A 14,028-nucleotide genomic window follows, 5' to 3' on the forward strand; every position below is an offset into this window, starting at 1 on the left:
TTAGGTTTTAAGAAAGATGAAAGCAGTGGAAGTGTGAGGACCTCTGTAGGAGCTGCCACCAGCATCTGAATCTCATTAAGGTTTGACATCAGCACTATGATGCTAAAAGTGTTCTACTGCCAAAGAGTCATAGAGCTAGCATGCACACACAACACACACACATACTTACATACTTACATGCATGCAGGCATACATACAGAAGGTCTTATGCACATAATGGGCAGACATATTGTGTGTGTGTGTGGTGGGGGGGCTTTACTCGGGAACTTCGGTTTACGTAATGTTGCGGACTCGAAATTTACTGAAACTGATGGGCGGTAGAGTTCAATGCGGAAAAACGCTGACGCTGGAGTGTTAATACAGCGGAGTAACAAATACGTGAAAATGTTTAAAAGATGTTATCTGCGCGGTTGGCGTAAGTATCATTAGCGTATATTAATTGAGCACAGTTTCTCGTGTCATGAACAGAAATATGTGCAGCTAATCCATAACGCAGTCTTCACTTTAGATCCTGAATACGGTGTTTTGCAGCTAACTTTAGTGATCTTGTGTATTTATTTTTGACATTTCATTTAATTTCAGGACTGGACATTTGGAGAATGGATGCATTTTTTCCTCTGTCTGGTGGGGCTCACAAGATATATTATGTAATCTGTAGTCTGTAGACTATAATAATATTGCATTATGCGCAGGTGTTTAAGTAAATTCAGCATTATGGCAGATTTTGACAGAATTTTGTTGTTGGGCACATATTTATCAAAAAATAATGGTAAAAATGCAACTAACTCACAGCCAGCTAATTCTGAATTTAGCTTTTTTTTTTTTTTTTTACTTTGTTTGCTGAATGACGTGCTAGACAGAACCAGTTTGGGCTCTCAAGTTTTTAAATTAGTTAAGGCGCTACATAACCTTTAAGTTTCGCTTTTCTGTAGCAGAAGTAGACGACAGAGGACATGGAAATTCAATTTCCTGTAAGGATAAGTGCGTGTGACAGAGATTAGGTTTCTCAGTTTTTACCGTTTGTCTGCTTGCAGCATATCTCTTTGCAGTCCTAACTCTGCAGAGAGTGGAGACTCGTATTTCAATCAGCGCAGAGTGCCGTGAAAATATCACTCTACCTTGCGATGCGATCCATCATAGCAAGACTTTCCGGGCCGTCACCTGGTATAAGGTACAACCGCTCCAAATACCGTGTTATTCCTTCATTGTAAAGTGTTTTATTATTATTTGTAAATTATTCTCACTAAGAGTAAAGTATTCATGTATGTTGTGGCCCATTTGTGGCAGTACATCGATGGTTCAAGCTATATAATATTCACGTCATATAAAAAAACTACATAAAAATCCATTTGTTAGAGTAGCCTACTTTTTTAAGTACCCAGTTTCATTGCCACATGTAGCGATTTTAATTTTAAGCCCGCCTAACACCTTTGTCATTTTTTCACAGCTCTTCTGTCTGTAATTTACTTTTGGTTTGTGACAGCATATAAAAATGCTGTCACAAATTTTAGCATCTCCATGTTTGCAAGATTAATGGCACTCCAATGAATAGTTAGAATCAAGGTGGGCTGAAATTTTGTTTTAAATTTCACGCAGTTCAATATTTCCCAGCGGACTGGGATTGTCAGGAAGAACAGTCAAGTGGTGAAATCCTACAATTTTCCACGGGTGGCAGTGTTTGGAGACAAGGAGTGTCTGATGCTTCCCGATGTCAGGCCAGAGGACTCTGGGACCTATGAGTGCCTTGTCTCTGCAAACGTCGGCGGCACAAACAGGGACTCTATGGTCTTCCTCAATGTATCAGGTACAGTGTGTCACATACATTAGATGGTAACCTCTAAATCATCACTGTAATGTGGACAGGCAGTCACCATCTTTCTTACACTGAAGATCATACCTTGGAGAAATGTAAACTATACATTTAAATATTCATAAAGTGTTTTGTGAGAATTCTTGTGGATTATTTAGAGGCAACAGGGAGGGGGATTTGGAAAGACCCAAGCAGTGGATTCAACACATCCTGTTTCTGGCATTTTATTCACAGAATGTGTGACCCCAGCCCCAGCTGTGTTCACCACCCCTCTGGTCACTGGAACTGATGTGAGAGCAAACACCTGCAAGCCCTGTATAGACCATGTGTTTGAGGTCTCCGCAGCCTATATTGTATCAGGCTTTTCAGTTGTGGCCTTTGTCAAAATAGCTCTGTGCTTCTGCTTTATTTGGGTAAATATACCATCTTCTTAACAATAAAGGTGTGCACATTTTATTGTTTGAGAAAAGCATTTAAGTTCATTACCCTGGATTAGCACTGAAGTGGTATTACTATCACCACTACTACTATTACTACTACTACTACTAATAATAATAATAATAATAATAATAATAATAATTATAGTAATAATAAAGTAGTTATTGGTATTATTATTAGTACTAATATCAGACCACTAAGACTTCTTGGTTTTTTTCTTGAGAATGAGGCCGACTTGTGTGTAGAAGTTGCAGTGTTCCATTATGTCAGTTTTATTTCGGCTACCCACTCCTTGAAGGTTTGCATTTTTGTGGCAGATAGTGTGTTACTCCCCGCCAACACTAAGACCTTTTTGCAGCAGGGTTGCCAGTCACGATGACTCAGTGGTGTTGATGTGGAACCGAAGTGGGGATGTCTCTTGTCAAAGTGGGCTCCTGAGTAGCACCCACCCGCCTGACTGTTTCAGTAATCTGGGGGAGGACATTTTCCTCTCTTCTGTGTCTGACAGTGATGGCTTTTTGTTTCACTTATCTCAAAGGTCCTTTTTATGGCCAGGAAGAGAGAAGAGAGACGGAAACAGCTCTGGACTTAGGAGCAGAATCTCCAGGGGAGTGTGGACAACCAGTCCAGAGTTACAAAACCCTGGTAGGTGGGACCTTGCTCCTCTTCTTGCCCAAAATACGGAAGAACGCTCCTAAACTCATGAATACCAAGAAAGCTGTGGTACCAGCAAGTCTTATCATGGTTTTGCCATGCCAAGAGGAGTTGAGTAAATTGCTCTACACCTCACAGCTGCAAGTGAGGACATAAAGACGTAGAGATGTGCATAAAACAACCGTATAATTATCATACAAATCACATATCAAGCCCTGCAAAACAGGACCATTCAATGCATTGCACTCTGACATAACATGCATATGTATCCAAAAATTTACAGCGTGCATGTGTATAGTTATATATTATGGAGTGCATCTGTATACGTATATTTTTCCAATTAGTTGAAATAATCTGTAAATTCATTATATGTTATCTACATGTTTAAATACCTGTTTTTTGCTTTCATATTTACCTGGATTTGGAGGGAGAAATGGCAGTATAAAGAGGTTATTGAATTTGTGTTGTTTTTTTTCTTCAAACAGTACAAACTATAAATTTATGATTTAAAGAGTTTTCCTTCCTGAGATAAGTATATGCGAGTGATGCATGAATACTTACCCCACATTGTGTACTTTTGAAAGTGTAGATTTTTTTGTTTTTATTATTTTTTCCAAAAAGGTATCTTCATGTGCTCTGTCATTCTGGCTGTGGAAAATGGAGAGACAGCCTTATGTGAATAAATCACTAACTAACATCAAACATTACTTCTGTTTTCTTTTCTTGATTGTGAAAAATAGAACAAAATGTGGCCAAAGTCATGACAAAAATTACTTAAATGTAGGGAAGCGGGGAAAAAAAACAGAACTGAGACCTTGGAAGGAGAGACAGATTCATCTCCAACAGCTTCACATGAATGACATTTGTTACTACTAATTCTGATACAGAATAGGTCTATATTCCTCTTTCTGTTTTGCTTTTGTTGCTAGCATTGTGAACATTATTATTGTGATGTGAGCATGTGGCAACAATAGACAATAGACTTTCTGCACTGTAATCATGGACAGTGGACCACTTGCGATACTCCATCAATGTTGGGAACACACAGTACTAGAAAGGCAAACAAAAACTCATACATGTCTGTCAGTTAAACACTGAGTCGTTCCATGCTAGCTAGCCTCTTCTCTTTTATGTTACAGGCATGTAAATGTTAAGTGTATGTTAAGAGTGTGTTAATGCCCCCGGGGGATGTTTGTCGATAGAGTGTTACCGTTTATTACCTTTGTCTCTTTGCCTGGCCTTGTCCTTCACTGGCAGTGTGAGGCTCGTCTCTCAGGGTTACAGAGCACCATTGCCACTCCCTTCTTTGTGGGTTTGTAGTAATGGATGGAAGGGATATGCTGTACTAGTGTATGCAGTGACACCCATTGAAATGAGCCCTGAGGGAACCTTTCTGTCTGAACACCTGACTGTGAAGTTATATGTACTTATCACTCAACTTGTTGTTGTGCAATTTGCCGGTTTATTGAAAGAATAAAAATCAAAAAGAAGAGACAGAAAAGACCTGGACCTGTTCATTGACTACTTTATATTGCTATACATGCTGCTCCACACTGCTGCTGTACATACTGTATACTACTGCACTGTGCTACGTAAAACTACTCAGTACTGCTTCATTTCCTGAGATTGTGGTACATATCTGCACTGCCATCACTGAACATTTCAAAACAATATTTAATTTGTTTTGAATTGTTTTTATTCGTAGACCTCTCAGAAATAAAATGAAAACAGCACGCACAGCAAAGTAACGTGAGTGTTGATTGATTTTTTGTTGCCGTTGTTATTGATGTTGAGAATGCATGTGACATATGATGGCTCCTTTTTCTTGCGCGTTACCCTCTGCTGATTCTCGTTTGCCTCACAGTATGCTCCTGTGCTGGTGGTCTTGATGGCGATGAGGCCAACAGGTTCACATCTGCCTCTCTTTCCTGCCGAAGATTGTCCTTACAGTTACAGAAATAGACATTGCCATTGTTACCATGGAGCTCCGTTCATCTCGCTGTGCGTGCCACATTGCGTTCCTGATTTTAGTTTACCTTTCTATGAAGCGTGACGCACAAAAAAAAAATTGACGATACTGCGGTTAATTGAGATGTGGTCTGTCTTCGGGGCACTTTATTGGCCTTCCTTTCAGAGTACTGTGCCACAGTATGTGTCTCCATGCAGTTTTTCAACCAAACATTGGGAAGTTCAACAAATGGTCTGCATTTTGTTCTGGTTTTTATAATTCCTTTTCTGTGATTATTCCCCTCTATGCACCCTCGGATGCACCCTAGGATTGTCTCAACACAACAACCAGTGCAGTTAGACAGGAGCACTGAAGTGAGGTGAATGCAATCTTCCGACACACCTGTTTACAGCAAATGGCTGTTTTTCACAGTGCAAGTCAGCCAGCACACTACAGAAGAGTGTAAGCTCATTGAAGGAGAGCCACTACTCCGCTGATCATCTAATTTGTCCACCCAATGCAAGCCAGAAGCAGGTGGGCTCCCCCTCTGACCCGGGTTCTGCTCAAGGTTTCTTCCTATTAGTCAGGGAGTTTTTCCTTGCCGCTGTCTGAAGTCAAACCCAGTCGACCTTCACTGTGAAATATTGCCCAAATCATTATTGTGTATTCATTGGTTTTACTTACTCTTTAATGCCAAGAGGAAACTCATGCTGCTGAAAGGAGGAGGGTTGGTGAGGTGGACAATGCGGGAAATGCAGGAAGGCCTTTTGCGTTGCCAACTTGCACCTTTCCGTGCGGGCTGCACTGAGGTCCTTTCAGATGGTATTAGCACTCCTGAAGTCTGAAGAGATGAATGAGGGGGTGTACTTTTTAAAGTTCAGTGTTCTTTGCGCTCATACACCCAGATGATTCAAACGCCGACTCACTGCTGCCTTCATGACTCCATGAGGAGAGGAACTCAAAACTGTTAGGACAAACACGTTGCATTGGGCTGACCCGGATGAACACGTGAACTCATTACTGCCTGCATTTCCACTCTGGTTGTCTTTTTTGTGCAATGTGCTGTCACACAGAATTACAATTTAAAACAAAACTGCTTTAAAAAATACAATTCAAAATTGTCAACTGACTGATAAGTCTTTATTCTTACAGCGGGAGTGTTACCGAAAGTAATAAAATCCCCCTTATATGCAAACTAATTCCAGGCAGTTCCACCTTCTGATGAGCTGTATCAGCAGTACTGCACAACCAACTGGGTACCTCTTCTTCCTGTGTGACTCCTTTTCTTGTTTTAGGAAACTTGGCAATCTGTGCAATATGTTTAGTAAGTGAAGTCTATGAAAAGAACTGTGCATGCATGGTCAGGGTTGTGAGCGTTTATCACAGCACTGTATAGACCACGCAGAGCAACTCATTTTAAATTAAACATGTCCATGTCCATTCATCCATTGAAAGGTTTCATGGAAGGAATATGACAACAGACTCACAGCTAGGACTGCGCTGAGACTGCAGTGGATTGAAGAGGAAAGGGAAGATAAACAGAAGTTGTTCATTCTGCTGACATGGTTATTACGTGGACAGAAGGAAGTGATGTGCTGTTTCTCATGAACTTTCCATTTTTTTTTTCAATATTGAGACATTTATGTCCATAAATGGCACTACCTCAGCTTTTTAACACTTGATGTTACGTGGGAGTGGGTAGGCTGGGGGATGAGTTAATTGATAGAGGAGAGGCATGTGTGTGTGTGTGTGTGTGCTTAAAAAAAATGTGGTGCAAGTCAGCACCACCTAAAACATTTACAAGGGCCAGTATTAGTGAGGCTGACATGGTAAAAAGTAATTAATGTAAAAATAAGGGCAAGATCATTCGGATGGAAATAACAGTGGGTCCAAAGCTTTGTATCATAAGTGCTCATTTCTGAACTTGTTCTGTACTCTAAATGAAAATTCGGGGAAAAAGAAAATGTTCATGATTCGTGTGAGAAGTGCATTAACTGCTAATGGCCTCCTTAACTTTGCCACATTGCAACGTCCTTACATGCATCCCACAAAGGTACTCTTTCATTAGGCCTTGTATTGAACACTTCGCAAGCCATGACCTTTAAAAAACTCTCCCAGAGGTTATTTATGCTGAAGCAGTTCTGATATCCAAGGTCTTATTTTAAATTTCATTAGTGTGCTGTGTTGATGAAGTTGTGAAAGTTGTGAAATTAACCAGTTGAATGCCATGTAATACTGTAACTGTTGCACAGCACAACGCATGAATACCCATGTTTTTTTTTGTTTTTGTTTTTTTTTTGATCTCCAGTTTGTTAGTACCACTGGATTATATTGGAACCTCATTAATATCATACCTGCTTAATATCACATATTTGTTCTGTACAGAACAAGTAATATTAAACAGGTTTACACTGTACCTCTCAAATCTAGGAAGATAACCATTGACTTAAGAGTTCTGGCCATGTGGCAAGCAGAGTGTTGCAGCAAAAGTCTGCTCAACCTGTAGAAATGATGAATAATGTACAATCTGTCCACATAGTGTCTGTTCCACGTGGTGCCAATAGAACATAATGTAGATGTTTGTAGTACCGTGGTATTTGCTTAACATTTACAAATGTTAATATCTGCAGGTCAACTGGAAAGACTATACTACTACTACTAACTAGAAAATTGGAGCTTTGAATGTCAGGTTTCTAAAGGTCAAAGGCAGGACTTGTATATTAACTTATTATAGGTAATATATTTAATATCTTCAGCTTGACTGAGACCTGGCTTACATTAGAGGAAAGCACAAAAAACCCAGCACTTGCTAAGGTGCTGAAACTAGCTCACACCATTATGTAAAGGGGGTGAGATGGGGACCCTGGCTCCCACACATTTTATGAGCTGAATATGATGATGCCCTGCTGTTTGGCTGTCAGAATGGCATATCTAATATTCCATGGGAACATGATGCTGTTTCCAGAATTCCCACAAAAATTACACTGGTCTCCTCATCATGCCAGGGACTTCCCATACAGTACCATGCTGACTTCAAGATGTTCATCTTAGATTGTGCAAATCGAGCACCCACCTGCAAATTACTGTCTTTATCTTTATGTCTGAATTATATATTATCTCATTTGCCTTTGCAAGGGGTCAGGGGATAATTTTTTTGGTTTTTCTGGCTTAGTTTCACTTGGGCCTTTTATGATTCTTGATTTCCTCTAGAAATAGTACAGGGTAAGTGTGGATCCTATGTGATGATCTGGATTTTAGGTGCTTTGAGGATCTTGAATGGCACTGTATAAATAAAATCTGTTGTCATTAATATTACATTTTTGTGATTTACATCCCATTTTACATTCCATCTGATAACAAAGTGTAATATGTACCTTTCCTGACATAAAGCGACAACTCAGTATTTTAACCTTAACTACTGAACTTTAATCGAAGCTGTTCATACTGACATGTTGTTGCTGTTACCATTGTTGTTCCCTCAGAAAAAATTATGTATGTCATTTGCGATATGTGTCATGTGATAAATGTACATGTATGTGTACCTGACATGTCATTTTTGTTCAGAACAGCAGAAACACAGAAATATGAATGGGGAGCGTGATTTACTGTTCTCATCAGATCAATTTGTCAGATTATGTCTGCTGTTCTGAAAAACAGTCAGCAGCCTCCGTGTTATTTTCAGTGCGCTAAAAGGAACCGGGTTATATTGGTCTGCCTGTTCCTCCGGCTTCTATTGACTGTACGCTAGGAGGGGGTAAGAAGGACTCCAGCGGTGGGGTCGAATGGCACCCTCCTGCATGCATTGGTCGGATAACGTCCATCGATCGAATCAACGGCGTGGGACGACCCTCCTGGGACCGCGGAGGGTGCGGAGCACTGTCTCAGACGTGGTCTTAACGCTTGGGTTGAGCAGCGGATCTCAAGCTCTGCATCGGAATGCTGACAGACATGAGATTACATGGGTCACTTCACCATTGATGAGTTTACCACTGATGTGTCCCTGAAAGTGTCTTCTTAAAGTGGATTGAAAATAGCTTTAAAGACTGTGCGGTGTCCAAATGTATGAAGGATTACACATAATGAAAAAAAAAAACGAATGAATATAACAGGTAAATGTCATTTATTTCAAGATGATGTTTTATCTGCATTTGTTTATTTTTAATTCTTGATACCTCTGATGCAACTGATTTGTTTCAATCAAAATCAAAGGTGGCATCAAACATGCCCTTTACTAATCAAGCGTGGGAACTATGTTCAACTGCACCTCCATGAAGCAGTACCATACTGTATGGATTCTCCTTAGTAACTGTTCCAGACTCAGAGAACTAAACTTGTACACTCAAATAGTGGTGCCGACCTTAGACATTTACATTTTGTTGCTTAGCAGATCCTCTTATCCAGAGAGACTTTCAAAGAAACGGTGACAGCTGTAGTCAAGGGAGTAAAGTAACCAGTGTTCCGTTACATCAGCGGTCGGTTGTCAGTGCAAACCGGTCAACTGCCCTAGGCATCTGTCTGAAAATCTGCACCAAAAATCGGTCCACCCCCATTCACACAAAACGGGCAGCTACCTCATCCACCTGTCTGCAATGATAAGTGCTTTGAGATCAGTTCATATTGTTTTTCTGACCTGTCTGGAGTTGTCTATGATTCATGTGAAAATTAATACCAACCTCCACTGTTCTAAAAATGATTGTGACTACAAATAAAACTTTTTGATTGTTTCCTTGGGTTTGAGCTCAGCACTATATATGTATAACTTGTCTAACTTTTTTATACAGGTTCACCCACATAAAAATACTTTGCAATCCAACCAAACCACTTGTGCAGTGCTATGAAGTCACATTTTCTTTATTAAATTAATCTTGCCTGCTGGAAATTATTTTAACAGCATCACAAGTTCACCTTTTCTGGTGCCTTTGTTTGATTGAAATGTGCTTAATTTAGAAGGAAAGGTCAAGGATGATTGGTCTCATCAGCGAACAAAATGTAATCGCTGTGTACTTTGGGCGGATGAATATTTGTTGAGAAAGTGCTTTAATCTGATTTAACATAAATATATAGATACTCTTAACAAAAAATTACAATCATTGGTAATAGCAGCTTACCCAACACCTTCATTCATGCTGAGGGTTTGTCTGAAGAAGTTGATGTCAGGTAGCTCGCTCAAGAGTCCAGCAGCGATATGAAACCTCATTTTTAAACATGAAATGGGTTATATGTTTAAGTCCCCTTTGTTTCTGCCATTATTTCACAACCCTAGCCTTGGATATGGTGTATGCTGGCTCCTGTTTAATGCGGAACTCTCAGCTAATTATCCCTGAGCAGCTGAATGCTATTTGTAATAACAGAAAGGTACAGGTCAAAATATTTTTTCCACTGCTGCTCATCTGTATCATTTAAACAAACTATTGAAAGCAACTTGAATTCAGCTCAACAAAAGGTTCATTGCTGGGTGAGTTATTCTTACTGTTATAGGGCCTAGATTAATTAGTTTAATCACTGCTTGGGCTACTGTGATACATCTTCCCAACATTTATTTAAGGGTGTTAAAAAATATATTTTCCGTAGCCTCTTTCACTGGTTCCCTCTTCTTAGCACACATACACACACACACACACACACGCACACACACACACACACACACACACACACACACACACACACACACGCACAAGCATGCACACACACGCAAACACACACACACACACGCACACACACACACGCACACACACACACACACACACACACACACACACACACAGCCATATGCTTCTGCCACAACAAATTTATGCAGATTAACTGGCTAGGGATGTTAAACACAGGTCAGTATTCAGATCAGAGCTGCATTAAACCTAATTAATTAAAAGCTCACAAATCAGCATACGCAAAGTGCTCCAGGACCAGCGCTGGTGAGCACTGCGGTACGCAACACTGCCACCTGCCAATTTAGCATCTTAAATGTGCATGATGCATTCATTTCATTCACTCCAGACCGAGCTGATAATATTACCGAGCTAATATACCTGATTATGCCATCTGAATACTGCTATAAATATTTTCACCTACCCCAGCCTTCATTTTCTCACTTTGTGTTGGGATAAAATGGGGAGGCAGTCTGCATGCTGAGGTAATTACGGCTGTTTCTCCATTTCTGAGGCAATGTTCTTGAGAGCACTGTCCTTCATGCAAAATTGCCACTGGTATCAAAGGCAGAGATAAACACAGGGAAGAACGTGCATTTTGCACAGGGCCTGTAGAGGATAATAAATTGTTGACACCAGCTCCTAGAATGCTGAAATTCATCAAATGAGTCTGAGTTTTGAAACAGATTAATTTGTTGCTTCATGCGGGAAAAGTAATCAGTTAAGATATTTGTTAAAATGACTACCATATTCATGTTGAAGTCGATATACCTTGTTTTCATAAAAAAAATTGTAAAAAATTCTGTCCACATCTGGTAAGAGCTCATGGCACAGCACAGAATGAGCTTCCTTTTACTGAAAAAACTGAAAATTTTTTACTGAAAAAAATCAGTTGAAACACTTGAGATTGTACCAGAAGGTTGCATATTTGATGGGGGGTGGGCAGGTGTCTTTGCTCTAAAACTTAATTTGAATTGCACGAGTGATCATACAGCTATATAAATGGATTGTGTCTGAAAAGGTAAGTCTGATCAGTGATGTTATGCAACACCAGACTTTCTAACAAGCATATACAAATAAACCCATATAACTATAACATTAATAAAAATAAACATCAAGGTAGGCTTACCTATGTAAGTGAACTATTCAGTGATGCTCTGCGCCGCTTCATGTTCTTTGTCAATATGACACTTGTAGCTTTCAGTTGTATTCATATTCAAAAATCATTTTAATGCAGTACACGATTTGTCATTGGTAATACAAACACTTTGGTTCAGGCTCTGAATAGGGATGTACTTTATCTATCTCTCCTCCACAAACAGGTGCAATTTTGAATGGTATGTAATGTCTATAAAATGATGTGAAAAGGTATAAATGACATCTGCTACATGAGGTCTTCACTTAAGATTAAGAATTGCAGGCAAGCGACAATCCTTTTGTGCTACCTTTTCCTCAGTCTTGTGTTTCTGAGGAGTTTTGCGCTGGTTAAAGAAACTGCTGTGTGATGACTTTACTGAATGAAATGTTGGATTTAAAAATCACAGCTGGCTCAAGTCCTCCCTTTTTTTCATTTTTTCATGCCACCGCCTCAAGCACCCAGGCAGTCAACCTCCTTTCTTTTTTCAGTGTCCTCTGTGCCATGCAAGACGAATTGTGCCAGAGATGAGCACCTAAACAGCTACAGGTTTGTCCCACTTAAATTAAAATGTGCCTTCCCAGACATATCTGTCTGCTGAGAGGTGCTCAGCCAAGTAAGCAGACAAAAATAAATCACACATGCATATCAGTCTGGCTTGATTTTCAATTACACATGCAGGTGAAAGTACTTCACATTTTATTGGATGCTGGTTTTATGCTCTTACCCAGAACTCTGAATTTCAAAGCAATTGGGGGGGGGGCGAAACACAGTAGCTTGACTGAATTACCTGTCTGACCACAGCCTGGCTTGTATTAACATTCCTGCACACAGCACGTGACAGCAAAGAAAACACAGAGAGGTACAGCGGCAGAACAGACCTCCCCCGGAGGGGTTCCTCTGCACGGTCCGAGAGGGGCGAACCGACCGGAGCCCCGACCCTCAGTATTTGTAGCGGAAGCTGCAGCTCATGCCGAAACAACATATGATCTCTTTGAAGGTCTTGCGCATCTCCAGGCTCCGGAAGGCGTAGATGAGGGGGTCGATGACCGAGTTGCACATGATCAGCACCAGGTAGGTGGTGAAGTGAGACATGTAGCAGACGCAGTAGGGATTCTTGGGGCAGGCGATGATGAGGATGAGGTGGAGGAAGAAGGGTGCCCAGCAGCAGATGAAGACCCCCAGCAGGATGGTGATGGTGATGGCGCCCTTCATGCAGGTGCGCTGCTGGACCACGCCCTCGGCGGGCAGCGCGGCGATACGCTTCACGTGCAGCCGGGCCAGCAGGAACATGTGGATGTAGAGGGTGGCCATGAGGACCAGCATGGTGAAGAACATGGTGATGAGGCAGACGATGACGGTCTTGCTCTCCGAGTAGACGATGAAGATGATGCCGCAGATTATGCAGGCCAGCCAGATGACGGCGATGGCCAGGAGAGCCTTGCGGACGGTGACGATGCTGTGGTAGCGCAGGGCGTAGAAGATGGTGATGTAGCGGTCGATGGCGATGACCAGCAGGTTGCAGATGGATGCCACCAGCGAGATGCAGATCATGGAGTCGAAGATGTTGTCCATGATCTGGATGAAGCGGTCGCTCACCACCAGGTAGCGGTTGTTGAGGATGGCGATGACGATGGTCTCCAGGGAGTTGGACACGCTCACCAGCATGTCGGCGGCGGCCAGGCTGCACAAGAAGAAGTACATGGGCGAGTGCAGGTTCTTGTTCTTGATGATGGCCAGGATGACCAGGATGTTCTCCAGCAGGCTGATGATGCCCAGGGTGAGGAAGACCTCCGCCTTGATCAGGACCTGCTCGCAGAGACCGGGGCTGCTGCGGTTCACCTGCGCGTCCGTCTCATTCCCCGGCCCCGTGCCGTTGGCGAAGGGGTCGGGCAGCAGGAGCAGCCCGCGGGTGGCGTTCATCTGGCGCGCCAGCGGCTCGGCTCCCGGCCGCTTGCTTCTCGGGTCGCCCTCGGGGAAGGAAGGTCCTCCTCTAACGAGCCTCCGGGTGCTCCCCGGCGCCGGGATAACTCATCTTCAGAGAGCGGAGACTGAAGAGAGAACCTCCCAGCCGCTTTGACTGCTACAGCTGGAGAATGTGTGAATGCAGGCATGGATAAAGGATAGATGCTCTCTGAGGCAGGCACACACACACACACACACACACACCACATCAGCAGTGAGCTCCTCCTTTCAGTTAAGAGAATCAGCACTAACTGCAGCCACAGGATTACTCTGATTGGCAGAAATAGCCGACACACAAAGGGATCCACAGGTTGCCAGCCCACTGTGTGAGGCTCTGGAGAGACCGCACATGCTGGCATGTGGTGCCCCCTTCAGTCGCATTGCAGGAGACACCTTGAAATGTGCACGCTTTGTGAGACTTAGAGTATGATTC

General features: G+C 42.0%; 2 protein-coding genes across 3 annotated transcripts; one reads left to right on the forward strand and one right to left on the reverse strand.

Moving 5' to 3' along the window:
- Positions 1–324: 324 nt before the first annotated feature.
- LOC118781391 lies at positions 325–3,148 on the forward strand. Of its 2 annotated transcripts, XM_036534409.1 has the most exons (6): positions 325–415; positions 583–624; positions 1,035–1,171; positions 1,597–1,804; positions 2,045–2,100; positions 2,787–3,148. In XM_036534409.1, exons 1-6 carry the CDS (start codon positions 328–330, stop codon positions 2,838–2,840), a joined length of 585 nt encoding a protein of 194 aa, XP_036390302.1. In that variant the 5' UTR covers positions 325–327; the 3' UTR covers positions 2,841–3,148. The 2 variants fall into 2 exon arrangements, with proteins under 2 accessions (XP_036390302.1, XP_036390303.1); XM_036534410.1 differs by lacking the exon at positions 583–624.
- A 9,424-nt stretch (positions 3,149–12,572) lies between these two features.
- Positions 12,573–13,553, reverse strand: mc3r (melanocortin 3 receptor). The gene has a single exon (XM_036532893.1). It carries the CDS (start codon positions 13,551–13,553, stop codon positions 12,573–12,575), a length of 981 nt encoding a protein of 326 aa, XP_036388786.1.
- Between the last annotated feature and the right edge of the window lie 475 nt (positions 13,554–14,028).

This window comes from Megalops cyprinoides, chromosome 7, assembly GCF_013368585.1.
Source record: "Megalops cyprinoides isolate fMegCyp1 chromosome 7, fMegCyp1.pri, whole genome shotgun sequence".
Classification (NCBI taxonomy): Eukaryota; Metazoa; Chordata; class Actinopteri; order Elopiformes; family Megalopidae; genus Megalops; species Megalops cyprinoides.